Genomic DNA, 17,120 nt, shown 5'->3' on the forward strand with positions numbered 1-17,120 from the left:
TAGATAAAAATCATTTATGTTGGTATCATGAAACAGACTATAGTAAATAGTGTGGCCAACTGAAAATAATGGCTGCTTTCCTGTTAGCTTGAAAATCGACACAGTCAGACATAAATCGGACATAAATGGTACATTGCATGTCACCCAAATGTACATTTTTGTCCAATTGTGTCTGACTCAGTGAAGCCAGATCGAGGACGGATTTTCTAGCCGGCCTGCGCGCGTAGGTCTCACACATAGAGAGCTGCTAGCGTCCGTGAGTGGAGGCTTCATTGCTCCTCCAGTCGTAGCACGCACACTCTTTCACCGGTACGTAGGTGTATCGGTCTGCTTCGACAAGCTTCGGTAGATCTCGGAAGCGAGAAGGAACGTTGTTGATTCTCGGACCTCTCTCTTATTCAATTGTGCGTACCAAACGACTCGAAGCAAAACAAACTCCTTTTCCAAATGCTTCGGTAAAAGTTAAAGTACCGAAGGTCCCACCTTGAAATAAAAATCAACCAAAATTAGTTTGTAATTATTACAAAATACTTATAATAAAGCCATTAACTTATTGGATTTGATAATAAATACAAAAAATGCGTTCTTAATATCAAATAATAAGTTGATGTATAATAAATTCAATGTTTATGCATCAATCTGTTAAGAAAAGCATTTTTTTATTTATTATCAAGCCCAATAAGTTACTGGTTATTAACAAAAAAAATCTTGCACAGAAAAAAAATGAAAAAAAAACTAATCCCCGCTAAGGATCGAACCCGAGCCCGCTGCGTGAGAGACGGCAGCCTTACCGCCTGAGCCATAGAGCTTACTTTTCATTTTAGAAGCGAAACAGCCTTTTAAATGCGTACTATAATTCTTTTATTAACTCGTTGTAAACAATCAAGAATTAGCTGCATTAATAAATATATTTATTTAAAAAGTATTATTGCTCATGATTTATTGCATTTTTCATTTCAAGCATACATTTTGCATGAAGATACGATAGTTTAAGGGTATCCATGCAGTATTTTAAATACGAAGCTCTTTTCATATGCTCCGTTAACATAAATTAATCGATTACACGTGACATATAATATTGCTTAATTTACAATTCGTAATCGATTTATTTCTGTACAGTTGATGTACCGAAATTCGGTCGATAGCTCTTTAAAAGTAAACACAGACGATAGACCGAGTAAAGGCGACCAGTCAAAACAATACGTTTTTAAGACTAAGAAACCACATGCTACATAACAGGTGATCAAAACGTCTGCCTTTTATATATCAAATAAATGAGAAACAACATTTGTCGCGCAACGAAAAGCTAAGACAGCGTGTGCGAGAGAGAGCGCACGAAGATTATAGCGCGGGAAAAGGATAGCGCTATATAAACACACAATGTTTAGCTTCGCACAGAAAAACTGAAGGCCATTGAACTCACAGAAATTCCGTACAGTCGAACAGCTGTGATCCATCTAATAGATCGAAAAGTAGAAAATATCTATCGCTTAAAGAAGGCTTTTGCAATTAAAGATAATTAATTATTGTTGAAAATAGTTTATCGTATATAATGGAGGTAAGAAATTTGTATAACGGCTATGTATTTAATAGATTCATTTGTTAACATGATCCATCAGTATGGAAATATTTAATTTCAACAAATATTCATATTTTTGCCTCGCAAAGTAAACGCCAAGAAGACACTTAAGAATTTAAAAGATTTATCAGGCATCGTTTGAATAGTTTCCAAAGAGCAACTCGATGGCAGATTCGATTTCACCTTGAGGTCATCGATGGAGGTGCTGCGAAGGTCAACCTTGGATTTTCCAATGGGAACGTATTAAGGTTCAATGATTAAATAACGTAATTTACATTTTTTAATTTATTGATAATTAATATAAAAATTTTTGATAATACATCCTTGTCTTCTTCCTCCTCCACCCCTTCCCCTTCCTCTTCCGAACCATCCTCGTCCTCTTCCAACCCATCCTCGTCCTCTTCCACCCCATCCCCATTCTCTTTCACCCCAACCCCCTCCCCTTCCTCCTCGTCCTCGCATTCTCCCATCCCATGTGCCTCCTCCTCTACTTCCTACTTCTCCGCACATGTTCCAATGGCGTCTGGCCTTTCCGCCATTGCTGGTACCTGCGATATAATAAATGCTATTGATTAATTTTCCTTCTTATACATTGGGTAGTGTTCAAGGTTTTTGAGATATGAATACTTACGGCAATTAGGTGCCGATTGCGCCTAGGCGCTCCCACCCGCTATAACAGGCGGTTGGGCGGCCGCATTTTCCCGCCCCTCTTCTCCTTCTTCAGCAATTTGTTGCTGTTGTTGATGCTGCTGCTGTTGTTGTTGCTGCTGCTGCGGTTGTTGGTGCTGCTCTCTTGCCAGCAGCCTCCGCACCGTCTCCTCCAGCTCTGCTATTTTCCGCCTTTGGATGATTACCTCATTTTCATCTGTAGAAAAAAATTGTGTTAATAGGTTGTTAGGACGCATTAAATATATAATTATTTTTGGAACAATGAAAATTTACTCACATTTAATGTCTGCCTCGTCGCACGACATTCTGAAAAATAAATTAGAGCGGAATTATAAACGGATAATATAGATTATTCGAGTAGCGACTCACTTCTATCGACACAATACTTTATTAAAATTTAAAATTGCAACACTCAAAGGAAAATATCATTATTCCTTTTAATAAATTTAAAATTTTTGAAAAATAATTGTATTAGAAGCTACAGTAATTACAGTTACTTACTCTTGTATTTGACGGGTCACCTGCTCCATCGATACTGACTGTCACTTTCCAGCAATGATAACATAAGACTATTCTATTTAAAATTTCTAAATATAGCTTGTCACGAAATTGGGGAAGAAAGGCTTGTTGTGAATACTTAAGATTGATGGTTTAAATAAATCGCACCTGTCTCTGAATCCAAGATGTAAACAATGACAGGGCTTTCCAGCAAAGATCTATGTTTATCGTTCAGTCGGTTTCAATCGATTACATTGAACGACTTTAAATTAAATACGCGATTAAAGTTTTGGAAATTCTAACAATTTATTAAGCGTATTTTTCTAATAAATTTTAAAAATTTTCACGTCAATATCAGAACTGATTTTTGGATTTAGTGTAGTTTGTGTGAAAAGTGATTTTTTTTTTACTGAGGATCTACCCGATTTGATTTATAGAGGATTAAACACACATACTTGTGAGTACAATATATTTAATAAAGGAAACATTGTAGAAAAATGAACGTTGAAGTAAAAGGAAAAAAGAGTTCACAGCGAAAAAATTCCAAATTGATTGGTACGATGATAAACCATCTTGGGAAAACTGGCTGCTGAGAGTGACCGGTAGAGACGATTTATTTGTTTGTCTTGCATGCGAACAGATATATTCTAGCGGTCTTACACAAATTAAAAGGCACGCAGTCCAGAAAAAGCATATAAGAAATATGATAATGAAGGAAATTCCATTAGATGACGAAATAGCAAATCCCACTACTTCTAAAAATGATAAATTTCGATTTAATGATAGAGTAAAAGCAGCTGAACTTAAAGTTGCAGCGTTTTTCGCAGAGCACCAAATTCCATTTCAATATAGCAAAGAATTACTTTCATTATTTCAAGATATTGGTAAAGAGCCGGATGTTCTGCAATCAATGACTTTGGGAAAGACAAAAATACAAAATATTATTACTAAAGTCTTAAGTCCCTATGAAACGGAACAAATAAGGGAAGATTTGAAGCGTCATAGGTTTTCTGTTTTTGTAGATGAAACAACAGACAGTACGAATGAGAAAAAAATGACACTTATAACAAGACATGTAGACAGTAAATCATTGCGCACACAAGATAATTTACTGCATTTAATTAATTTAGACGCAAAAGATTGTTCTGCAGACAAAATATTTAATGCGTTCAATAATGAACTTAATAGAAGAGAAATACCTATATCTAACGTCATTGGATTAAGCTGTGATAATGCATCAGTTATGATTGGAAGACATGATTCTTTTAAAACAAGACTTTTAAACATTTGTCCGCAGTTGGTAACAATGCCATGCATTTGTCATTCCTAAGCATTAACAGCCTCTTGTGCATGTAAAACATTGCCAAATGAATGCACAATATTCATTAAAAAAATAGTGTCTTTCATAAATGGAAGTATAAAAAGATATGCTATATTTAAAGAGTTTCAGGAATCTTTTGATAAAAACACTAAAAATTTAATAAAATATGGAGAAACACGTTGGCTTTCGCGTCACAAATGTATTGAACGCATTCTGGAAAAATGGGATACTATACAAAAGTTTTTAGTTGAACAGCAACTTGAAAAAATAAATGAAGCAGAGGAATTGCTAATTATAATGGAAAATAGCGAAACAAAAGCTTATTTATATTTTTTGGAAACTGTTTTAAAAAAGTTTAATACTTTTAACGCTCTTTTTCAATGTAAAGAAACAAAAATTCATTTAATTAATAGATGTTCAAGAAATTTTCTTTTATTTTTCTTACAAAAATTTATTAAACCAGTACTATTGAAGCAAGATGTATTTTTGCCTTTTGTACGCAATGAAACATTTTTAAAAAATGAAAACTTTCTCCCTGTGGAAACCATTAACATAGGTTCTGATTGTGCTGGTTATTTAGAAAAAATGTTGGAAGAAAAAAAAATTACTGAAGCACAAGTGAAATGAATTCGACAGAATTGTTTAGCTTTCTTCATAAAAGCAAGCAAAGAAATTCGTGATCGTTTCCCAATATTTAACAGCTTTTTAGAAAATTTGGATATTTTTGAAAAGGATAAGGCATTATTTGATGAGGATCGAGAAGCCAGCAGCTTTAAATTACTTCAAATATGCCGTCGATTAGGAAATTTCAATGAAAATGCAATTAAAAAAGAATGGGAATTTCTAAATGCAAAAGAAAGCAGTGTTATAAAGAAATATTGGTCAAAATTAGAATTTGATGACATGTGGATAGCAATATGTTCTGCCGAGAAAGAAAAGAATGAATTGAGATATCCAGAATTGCGAAAATTATTAAGCTTAGTGAGATCTCTTCCTCACTCAAACGCTGAGGTAGAAAGATGTTTTTCTATGCTACCTGACATTAAAACTAAGAAAAGAAATAGACTTGTGCATGATACACTTAATGCTACGTGTGTCATCAAATATGCACTTAGAACAAGAAATGAAACACCGATCTCAATGATTATCACAAGAAAGCACTTAGACATAATGAAAACTAATATGTACGAGTCGCATGATGCTAAACCAGAAAGTAGTTTAAAAGTATATGCTTATAATGAGAGTGACGATGATATAGATTATGAATAAAATTCTAGTCTGTTTCGGCGACTACTTTGCAAAGCATAAAATCTTAAATTCTAGTCTGTTTTGGCGACTACTTTGCAAAGCATAAAATCTTAAATTCTAGTCTGTTTCGGCGACTACTTTGCAAAGCTTAAAATCTTAAATTCTAGTCTGTTTCGGCGACTACTTTGCAAAGCATAAAATCTTAAATTCTAGTCTGTTTTGGCGACTACTTTGCAAAGCTTAAAATTTTAAATTCTAGTCTGTTTCGGCGACTACTTTGCAAAGCTTAAAATCTTAAATTCTAGTCTGTTTCGGCGACTACCTCGCAAAGCTTTGGAATTTTAAGTCTGTTCGTGGTGACTACTTTGCGAGGCAAAATTATGAATATTTGTTGAAATTATACATGTTCAGATACAGAGGATTGTTTAGTGGGTAGAGTTTGGGCCTTAAAGATCCAGGGAGTTTGAGCTAACGTGTAATTCCCGACACAAAGGTGATTCCTGGGGGCCATGAGTCCTACACTATCAACCAGCGGACAAATTCCTACCATAATTAATTGGAAGGATGAATTTACTGGTTGGTGTGCGCAAAAGCATTTTAACCTCTTAAAAAGAAAGAAAAAAAAAGTCAATCCCTAACAGTCCATATCCTTCTTGAATGTTTGTACATAGTTCTTCTTTCGTCTGTAAAATTGAAATATTTCTTGAAATATATTGAAGACAATTCAAAATTTCACAAATTGTCCATTGAAAATGTTGAGTGCAAAAGTGTATAACGAAAAAACGGTGTACACAGCAGCTCCATAAAATTAAAACCACATGAAAACGTCGAAATTGCTGATAAATCATGTTAACAAATGAATCTATTAAATACATAGCCGTTATACAAATTTCTTACCTCCATTATATACGATAAACTATTTTCAACAATAATTAATTATCTTTAATTGCAAAAGCCTTCTTTAAGCGATAGATATTTTCTACTTTTCGATCTATTAGATGGATCACAGCTGTTCGACTGTACGAAATTTCTATGAGTTCAATGGCCTTTAGTTTTTCTGTGCGAGGCTAAACATTGTGTGTTTATATAGCGCTATCCTTTTCCCGCGCTATAATCTTCGTGCGCTCTCTCTCGCACACGCTGTCTTAGCTTTTCGTTGCGCGACAAATGTTGTTTCTCATTTATTTGATATATAAAAGGCAGACGTTTTGATCACCTGTTATGTAGCATGTGGTTTCTTAGTCTTAAAAACGTATTGTTTTGACTGGTCGCCTTTACTCGGTCTATCGTCTGTGTTTACTTTTAAAGAGCTATCGACCGAATTTCGGTACATCAACTGTACAGAAATAAATCGATTACGAATTGTAAATTAAGCAATATTATATGTCACGTGTAATCGATTAATTTATGTTAACGGAGCATATGAAAAGAGCTTCGTATTTAAAATACTGCATGGATACCCTTAAACTATCGTATCTTCATGCAAAATGTATGCTTGAAATGAAAAATGCAATAAATCATGAGCAATAATACTTTTTAAATAAATATATTTATTAATGCAGCTAATTCTTGATTGTTTACAACGAGTTAATAAAAGAATTATAGTACGCATTTAAAAGGCTGTTTCGCTTCTAAAATGAAAAGTAAGCTCTATGGCTCAGGCGGTAAGGCTGCCGTCTCTCACGCAGCGGGCTCGGGTTCGATCCTTAGCGGGGATTAGTTTTTTTTTCATTTTTTTTCTGTGCAAGATTTTTTTTGTTAATAACCAGTAACTTATTGGGCTTGATAATAAATAAAAAAATGCTTTTCTTAACAGATTGATGCATAAACATTGAATTTATTATACATCAACTTATTATTTGATATTAAGAACGCATTTTTTGTATTTATTATCAAATCCAATAAGTTAATGGCTTTATTATAAGTATTTTGTAATAATTACAAACTAATTTTGGTTGATTTTTATTTCAAGGTGGGACCTTCGGTACTTTAACTTTTACCGAAGCATTTGGAAAAGGAGTTTGTTTTGCTTCGAGTCGTTTGGTACGCACAATTGAATAAGAGAGAGGTCCGAGAATCAACAACGTTCCTTCTCGCTTCCGAGATCTACAGAAGCTTGTCGAAGCAGACCGATACACCTACGTACCGGTGAAAGAGTGTGCGTGCTACGACTGGAGGAGCAATGAAGCCTCCACTCACGGACGCTAGCAGCTCTCTATGTGTGAGACCTACGCGCGCAGGCCGGCTAGAAAATCCGTCCTCGACCTGACTTCACTGGTCTGACTGTGTGACTGTATCGATTTTCAGTCTAACTTGGTCTAACTGGAAAGCACCCAATATCTGTTACTTACATATAGTCAACTCGTTGTTAGTTCGTAAAATAGCAAATGTCAATTTTGAAGTGTTAGAAGCTATAACAACACAAACGATCAAATTCAACAAATATTTGTTAAAGATTAACTCGATTAATCTGTATTGCAATAAAATATGTAATCAATTTTTATAAATTGTACTGTGGAGCAGCTAAATCAAAGGATGTGATATATAGAAAAAGAATGATAATTATCAGATAAGTATTTGAAACTATATGAAGAAAACCGACTAGAAACTTTTCTTTGTTTAAATATTTTACAATTTATATTACAGGAATTATTATAATAAGGAGGAGCTAATGCTGGATAAACTTTTAATAATAGAACAGGCCAAAGAGCACTGTTATTTCTTTAAAGTGCAAGGTGTTTGAATAGGTCCATAAAAAAAAGCTGCATGATTGTTTGGGCATATGTTTATTTATCTGTTCATGTATTGAAAACTATATATTGCACAGCTTTACAAAAATATGAAATTCCAGGCATACTGGACAAAAAAAAAATTATTAACTTGTTGGAGTCCCTTGACAGCCATTTATCATAGCTTCATAGATGTCCATCGATTCTGGATGAGAGGATTTAGGCAGTTCTAAAAAAATATAATTTGCATGTTAAAGAATTTTTGGTTTGTTAAAAAAAGTTATATATTTACCTTTAATAGTCAATAGCATTGCCATTGTTTTCTATGACTTGCATCAACCTATTTGGGACAGAGTTAACTAGATTTTGGCAAATTTCAGGCTCTTGTCTAAGGGCTTCCCACTCTCGCATGACATGTTCTCTCAATACAGCTTTTGTTCTCTCTGCTTCTGGCCTCCAGCGTTTTGTAATTATTCCCCATATGTTTTCTATCACATTGAGGTCAGGGGATTTTGATGGCCAGTCAACTACGGATATATCTCTTTGCTGATTGAACCAATCTCTGGTTTTGTAAGAGGTATACACGCTAGAGTTATTTTGCACATATTCTATTATAGGCATTTAATTTGCCGGATAAATAGCTCTTACTGTTGGTAACATTACGTCTTCTAGCACATCTACATAGACATCAGAATTCATTTTGGTGTCAATTTCGTGTAGCTCGCCAATGCCATACTTGGATATCCATCCCCTGTAACGTTGCGTCCTCGCAACGTTATTATAGCTGTCATCTAGCGCTTTGCTAATCTCAAGCGCTAGATAGGCGGGTCGCGCACGAACTAGGGAGTCATCAACCGATAAGTATTGATCTAGGATCGATAACTTGTCGGCTCCCTAGTGCCGCGCGATGGGTGTAGTGGGGCAGCGGCGGGACAGGCGCAGGGCCTGACCTGCTCCCGCGGACTGCCCCGACACACGTAATTTAGATGTCGAAGGTGACACAGAGTGTATAAAAGTGCCCCGCCGCCGATATAGTGCGACCCCACTGACAGCCGCCACGCAAACGAGAGGGAAGAAAAAGGTGCAGCGACTGCCAGGGAGCCGCGAACCCATATCGGACGACAGGACATCCCAGCCCTTCGGGCCTGCCACCAAGGGCGAGAACGAGAGAAGGAGAGAGAGAGAGAGAGAGAGAGAGAGAGCTGAGAGGAGAGCGAGATAGAGAGAGAGAGCCGAGAGGAGAGCGAGATAGAGAGAGAGGGAGATAGAAGAGAGCCAGCCCTTGTGAGCCGAAATTAGGGTGATTATTCGTGTATTGTTAAAGTCCTGTGACGTCCCGGGGTGTGCTAGAGCTTTAGGGCTCGTAGCACCGAACGGTTTTATAGGGAACCGCTGGCCCGGCTCACCTGTCAAGGGTAAGCGGGCAACTTAGCGGAGTGGTCATCCCGTCGGACCGATAACGCATGTCCTAAAGTGTAAAAGCGCGACAGAGTAAAAGTGTTCGCGATTACTTCAATTCGTCGTGCGTTAGACCGTTGACAGGGACGTTCCCTTCAGTTAGTTTAAGGCCGCGGACTTAGTATCCTTATCGTGAGGACTCGCGACCTTAGGTTCGAGAGTAAACAAGCCGGGTCGTTGTTGTGTTCGAGTTCGCGGGAACGGAGTGAGTGCGAATAACCGTCGCGTGACGCGCACGCGCGGGACGAGGGACTTATCCGCGTAGTGTCGCGCGGTAGTTAACTTAGGAATCCGCCGGTGGCGCGCGAGTACCGCGCGACTCGGTGGGACCGCCGCGAACGCCACTAGTGGCTCGAGCGCGAGGTTATCTCGTACGTCATCGGGACTTCAGCCGCGTTCGCACCCCTTAGGCCGCGTCCACACGTAGGACCTAGCGTGACTCCCCAATACCGTGTAACGCGAAGCGGAGAGTGTATTGAGAAGTAATTTTATAATAAAGAGAGTTTAATCAAAAATTAGCGAGTTATTATATTAACACCCCATTCCCCACATTCGCGTACGAGGGTTAGAACCCCCTCTGGATAAATAAATATTCGGGTATTATCAAAAGTACACCGAAGGCGCCCGGGTCTAATAGGAAGTCGCCTATTGGGACGCGAACGCGATCGGTGAGGGATCACTCCTCCCTCCCCTTCTATACTATCCCTAGGGATAGCCAGTAGCGTCACACCCCAAAATGCCAACGAAATTCTACTGCTCTTATCTCTTGGCAGCTCATATTTCTCTTGTAGCCTTCCATCGTCTGGCCTCCAGACATGCATTCGGCCATCTGCAGTGGAGACGAGTACCTTCTCATCCGTCCAAATTACTTTGTCCCAATACTCTTCTGTTTTACTCAAATGTTGTAAAACAAATCCTATTCTTTCTTCTTTATGCTCATTCGTATATTTAATTTTCTTACAGGGACGATGGCAATGGATTCCCTGTCGATGCAAAATATTGCGTATCGTTTTTGGTGTAACTTGTGAACTTATTTCATTTAAAATCATGGCAGAAGGCTGGAAAGGATTATTTTCCATTGTATTTACAATTATCCTATTTTCTTCTGCGGTTGTCTTGGCAAGTCCATGATTGCTTTTTCTACGATCTTGCAATCCTCCTAGGCCATTCTGCTCATAACGATCAATCCACTTACTGACAGTGTGTCTGTTTAAATTTAACTTCCTTGCAATTTCAGAAATTGTATAAATTTCTTCTTTTAAAGCAATGATCTTTCCTTTTATAAAGATATCTTTCTCTCTTTGATTCATGCTTGCCATTGTTTAAACAACTTTCACTGAACTGTATCTCACAGTCTTATGTTTTTTTTCAATTGTTTAATAGAAGTTATGGAAAAACAATTGAAAAAAAAACATAAGACTGTGAGATACAGTACAGTGAAAGTTGTTTAAACAATGGCAAGCATGAATCAAAGAGAGGAAGATATCTTTATAAAAGGAAAGATCATTGCTTTAAAAGAAGAAAATTATTCAATTTCTGAAATTGCAAGGAAGTTAAATTTAAACAGACACACTGTCAGTAAGTGGATTGATCGTTATGAGCAGAATGGCCTAAGAGGATTGCAAGATCGTAGAAAAAGCAATCATGGACTTGCCAAGACAACCGCAGAAGAAAATAGGATAATTGTAAATTCAATGGAAAATAATCCTTTCCAGCCTTCTGCCATGATTTTAAATGAAATAAGTTCACAAGTTACACCAAAAACGATACGCAATATTTTGCATCGACAGAGAATCCATTGCCATCGTCCCTGTAAGAAAATTAAGTATACGAATGAGCATAAAGAAAGAAGAATAGGATTTGCCTTACAACATTTGAGTAAAACAAGAGTATTGGGACAAAGTAATTTGGATGGATGAGAAGGTATTCGTCTCCACTGCAGATGGGCGAATGCATGTCTGGAGGCCAGACGATGGAAGGCTACAAGAGTAATATGTGTTGCCAAGAGATAAGAGCAGTAGAATTTCGTTGGCATTTTGGGGATGGATATCCAAGTATGGCATTGGCGAGCTACAAGTAATTGACACCAAAATGAATTCTGATGTCTATGTAGATGTGCTAGAAGACGTAATGTTACCAACAGTAAGAGCTATTTATCCGGCAAATGAAATGCCTATAATAGAATATATGCAAGATAACTCTAGCGTGCATACCTCTTACAAAACCAGAGATTGGTTCAATCAGCAAAGAGATATATCCGTAGTTGACTGGCCATCAAAATCCCCTGACCTCAATGTGATAGAAAACATATGGGGAATAATTACAAAACGCTGGAGGCCAGAAGCAGAGAGAACAAAAGCTGCATTGAGAGAACATGTCATGCGAGAGTGGGAAGCCCTTAGACAAGAGCCTGAAATTTGCCAAAATTTAGTTAACTCTGTCCCAAATAGGTTGATGCAAGTCATAGAAAACAATGGCAATGCTATTGACTATTAAAGGTAAATATATAACTTTTTTTAACAAACCAAAAATTCTTTAAAATGCAAATTATATTTTTTTAGAACTGCCTAAATCCTCTCATCCAGAATCGATGGACATCTATGAAGCTATGATAAATGGCTGTCAAGGGACTCCAACAAGTTAATAATTTTTTTTTTGTCCAGTATGCCTGGAATTTCATATTTTTGTAAAGATGTGCAATATATAGTTTTCAATACATTAACAGATAAATAATTATATGCCCAAACAATCATGCAGCTTTTTTTTAAGGACCTATTCAAACACCTTGCACTTTAAAGAAATAACAGTGCTCTTTGGCCTGTTCTATTATTAAAAGTTTATCCAGCCTTAGCTCCTCCTTATTATAATAATTCCTGTAATATAAATTGTAAAATATTTAAACAAAGAAAAGTTTCTAGTCGGTTTTCTTCATATAGTTTCAAATACTTATCTGATAATTATAATTCTTTTTCTATATATCACATCCTTTGATTTAGCTGCTCCACAGTACAATTTATAAAAATTGATTACATATTTTATTGCAATACAGATTAGTCGAGTTAATCTTTAACAAATATTTGTTGAATTTGATCGTTTGTGCTGTTATAGCTTCTAACACTTCAAAATTGGCATTTGCTATTTTACGAACTAACGACGAGTTGACTATATGTAAGTAACAGATATGGGACGTTTATTTTTAGGGATTAGATCCAGATCTCGGATCAGACTTACCGCAGTGTCGCAACTTACGAAAAAAAAATACTATATCACCCTAGAGTAATCCGGATTGGATCTAGTGAGGAGGCTTTCGCGAGAGTGAATCCGGATCCAGATTTAAGTAAAGTAATTAGGGCCTATTCGGGTGTGGAAATTTTAGCTGTCATTAGTGGCATTATTCTAATCAACAAAAGGTAAATATTAAATTTCCAATTTGTTTTGCTAAAGATAAAGAAAAAAGTATAATAATCATTAATAAGTTTCACTTTTTATATAATATATTAATTTTCTTACATAATTTCTCTTAATAACATATTATTTACAGATTAAACAATGGATTATATGAATTTATGGAATATTTTATTTGAAAATAAGGAGGAGGAAGATAATAATACATCATCTTCCTCCTCATTATTTTCAAATAAAATATTCCATAAATTCATATAATCCATTGTTTAATCTGTAAATAATATGTTATTAAGAGAAATTACGTAAGAAAGTTAATATATTATATAAAAAGTGAAAATTATTAATGACTTCTTTTTTTATCTTTAGCAAAACAAATTGGAAATTTAATATTTACCTTTTGTTGATTAGAATAATGCCACTAATGACAGCTAAAATTTCCACACGTGAATAGGCCCTAATTACTCTACTTAAATCTGGATCCGGATTCACTCTCGCGAAAACCTCCTCACTAGATCCGGATTAGTCTAGAGTGATCTAGTTTTATTTTCGTAAGTTGCGACACTGCGGTAAGTTTGATCCGAGATCTGGATCTAATCCCTGAAAATAAACGTCCATTATTTTCAGTTGGCTACACTATTTACTATAGTCGGTTTCATGATACCAACATTAATGATTTTTATCTATAGTGTAGTTTAGGTCACCGGTGTTAAGCTAGCGCCTAAAGTATAAAATATTTGCAATTTTGCTGTACTAATCATTTGATAATTGTTTGACAGTGTTTGATAGCCATTTATGAACGTTTGACAGTCTTTCTTTTAGTAAAAAATTATAAAATAATTTATGGTATAAAGTTAGCGCCACTTTTGTCAATTTTGATTAAAATTATTCAATAAATGGTTTAATCGATAAAGAGTCGTTTGATCATTTCAACTAAGGTACTTTGAACGTTTGAAAGTTCTGAGTTATTGGGAAAAATAAAAGCTTAAAATATTTTATTTCGATATCTGCAGTTTGCATAGACCGCCATTAAGGGTGATCCCCACCAAGCTACGCTTAGGACTAAGGCAGGTATTCATTGTCGTTACTTATATTTAAGTCTGACTTATAGTCTCGATTGTCCTTTTTCATCTAATAGTAATAGAAAAAGATAACCTATGCTCAAGTCGGTCTTAAATGTAAATAACGACTATGAATATCGGCCTAATAGGACTAAAATCATGCACATCATGCGACAGAAACTGTACCACTTAAGCTCGGCTATCCGCCAAACTGAGCTTCGTGAGAGGGGGTCACCCTAATGGTGTCGGTATGGGGCTAATTTCGTAATTTTCTATATTTAAAAAATGGCGGTGGCAGTGACTACATTCATAGGAAATATGCAGGAGGGTTTAGTAATTATACAAACATACATAGAAAAGTTGTCCAAGTATGTACACTGACCGGCTTGATGGCGTCCCTCGATGCATTTAGGAACCACATTAGAGAACCGCCCTACCCCAATAGATCAAGACGAAAAAGCGCGAGTTAGCATACATTCTTGATTAAAAAAAAATTAGTTTTATTATTCAAAGTCGTTTAATGAAGAATGTATCTTAACTTCGCATTCCGCCTTGACTTACTGTTGGTGAGAGGTTTTAAAACGCGGTCCCTAAGTGCATTGAGTAACGCCATAAATGCCGGTCATTGTACTACATATATATTATACAATTATACATATATACATATATGTACTAATACATATATATTGCTAAATATTCATAGAACACTGAACAGGCATTATTGTTATAATTAAGTTATTTCAAATGTTTGACAGAGTTAACCGAGTTATGTGGAAACATTATATATTACTAACTTTAAAGTTTTTTGTTTTTATTAAATAAATTAGTTTCTACTACATTACAGATTATATTTTAACTGAAAAATTAAAAATATGAAATATTTTTATAAATATTTTAAAACTATTATTTTTAATATGTAATATATATTGCAAGATGAGGCTCTATTGTTACATTCTCAGAACATTTGACTATTTTCTCTGCCATGTCATCATACAATTCCCATTTATTTTTTAATCGTGAGGAATATGCTTTATAATGATGTGATGTATATGCAACTACACCGACTAGCTTGAAGTGAACATAATTTTCTTCATTCAATGGGAGTTGTAAATTATTTGGTAATTCTTTTAATTTACAAGTGAGACCTTTAGTATATTTATAAGTTGGACGTATATCCAATTCAATAAATATATGGAAATTTAAATGATTTATTAGCTTATACTTTCCACCACATTTGCATTTAATGTTGTAAATATTTGCTCTATATTGTAAAGCTTTTTGTAAGGAACGAAAACCTTCTTTTCCAATAATGACATGATTAGGTGTTATTAAAGGACAGAGCTCCTCATTTATACGACAAATATTACAGTCTTGAGTTCTCTGATAACTAGGAGCACTACACCCAAAAAGCTTTTGTTGCAAATTTGCAACAGAGTCCCATGCGTTTATTGAAAATGATAGTAAACGCTGTGCAGTCTCAATTTCAGTTGTTGGTTTATATAATTTCTTCAACAACACAGCACGACTTTTAAGTATTTCTTTCGTAACCCCCTTTTCAACAAAATCAAAAACAAATTGCAGCGTCTCATTCTCAGACTGTCTTATAATGTTATAATAGTTCGAATAATCAACTGCTGCACACATTAATATATGAACAATAGAATCGAAAGTACAGGTTGCTTTAACGAAGTACTCTTTTCCTTTTAAAGTTACAGGAGATTTCAGCAATCCACCGTTAGGTAATAAGAAAGTGGGTTTCTGTTTCTTGCATTCTGCAAGTCTATTAATTACTTTTATTTCTGGAATTGGTTTAAAGTATTTACTTTCTGACGATTTTGAATTTATATTAATTATATTTAATGGTAAGTTATCATTTTTTATTTCACAATAAGAGTGCTCACTTACACATTCATTACTTATAAACAATATATTTTCTTTGATATCCTTATCTGTTATTTCTTCTTCTAAATAATTCAAGTATTCAGTACCTACTTTTGCTTCTCCCTTCCAATTTTCGTATGTTTTAAGATCTGAATCGTCGAAAACAAAATCAGTCTCATTTAAGGATAAGACAGGCAAATTGCTTACATTAATATCTGTTTCATTTATAGTAATATTATCATTGTTAATTATGTCCATCTGATTCATATCTAAATGTGAATTATCATTAAAAGGTGTTATTAATTTCTTGTTACTACACCCTTGGTTTTCTCTTTCGAATTTGTTAAGTTTAGCTTTAAATAATAGGCTTCCACCAGTTATATCACGCAAATGTTCAATTATAAAAGCGTCAACAGAATATATCTTTTTTTTTAACACTCCATTTTTCAGTTCAGAAAAATAGCCTTCAACGTAGCTGGAAGATGCGTGTGAAGTGGTATATGGCAATGCAGCAGATGTCCACAAAGGAAACTCTTTTCCTAGTTTCGTTAAGGATGTTGCAAAATCAGGTAAAAAGAATGGATTTAAGTTTACACCCTTTTGAAACGTTTTTTTCGTTTTTTTACTAATTTCCTCAATATACATATTTATATCTGACGTTTCTTGATCTTTTTCTTCATTCATTTCCTCATCAATTTCGTCGATTCTTATATCTTGATGACTATGATTAAACTCTTCTTTGTTACAGTCATCAATTTTTTTCCTGCTTATTAAATGTTCTAAAACATTCTTAGCTTCTTCAACTGTGGTGACTAAATGTGTATCAATATGACTATCAATATATTCCTGATTTGCAACAATATTTGTCAATGTAAATGTTTTCTCAAACATTTCTAAAGTTGTGCTATCAATTAATAAAGCTACGCAACGAATAAAAAATTCCTTAATCGACCAATGTAAAATTTTCTTGAAACACTTCCATCTAGAAACTAAATGAATAAGATGTGCTACATCTACACGTATGAAAGTTCTTACTGTTCTTATTAAGTTATCATCATTACAGGTTAATGATAAAAATCTGTCATTGACGTACCATTTTAGTGGCTGATAATTAAATGTTAAACTTAATGCAGACAGCAGAGCACGTGAATAGTCACAGATGGCTTCCCTTGGTGGTTTAGCACCTAATCTTAACCATTGATTTAGCCACATATATATAAATTCTGTGTCATTTCTTTCTGTTATCATTTGATTAACAGGAAGTGTTGACTGTT

At 35.1% G+C, this 17,120-nt stretch overlaps 1 protein-coding gene across 1 annotated transcript; it reads right to left on the reverse strand.

The window, feature by feature from the left end:
- Positions 1-10,017: 10,017 nt before the first annotated feature.
- Positions 10,018-10,821, reverse strand: LOC136775237 (uncharacterized). Its single transcript, XM_066729810.1, has 2 exons — positions 10,164-10,821; positions 10,018-10,079 (listed from the first exon to the last, which is right to left on the reverse strand). Exons 1-2 carry the CDS (start codon positions 10,819-10,821, stop codon positions 10,018-10,020), a joined length of 720 nt encoding a protein of 239 aa, XP_066585907.1.
- Positions 10,822-17,120: the final 6,299 nt, after the last annotated feature.

Source organism: Prorops nasuta, unplaced genomic scaffold, assembly GCF_024137725.1.
Source record: "Prorops nasuta isolate Cenicafe-Biocafe unplaced genomic scaffold, Cenicafe_Pnas_1.2 PNAS00007, whole genome shotgun sequence".
NCBI classification, from domain to species: domain Eukaryota; kingdom Metazoa; phylum Arthropoda; class Insecta; order Hymenoptera; family Bethylidae; genus Prorops; species Prorops nasuta.

Coding starts and splice junctions, on each gene's coding strand:
- LOC136775237 (XM_066729810.1), bottom strand. CDS start 10,821: ATGGCAAGCATGAATCAAAGAGAGAAAGATATCTTTATAAAAGGAAAG. Junction 10,080..10,163: donor AGTGATCCCTCACCGATCGC/GTTCGCGTCCCA, acceptor TTATTTATCCAG/AGGGGGTTCTAACCCTCGTA.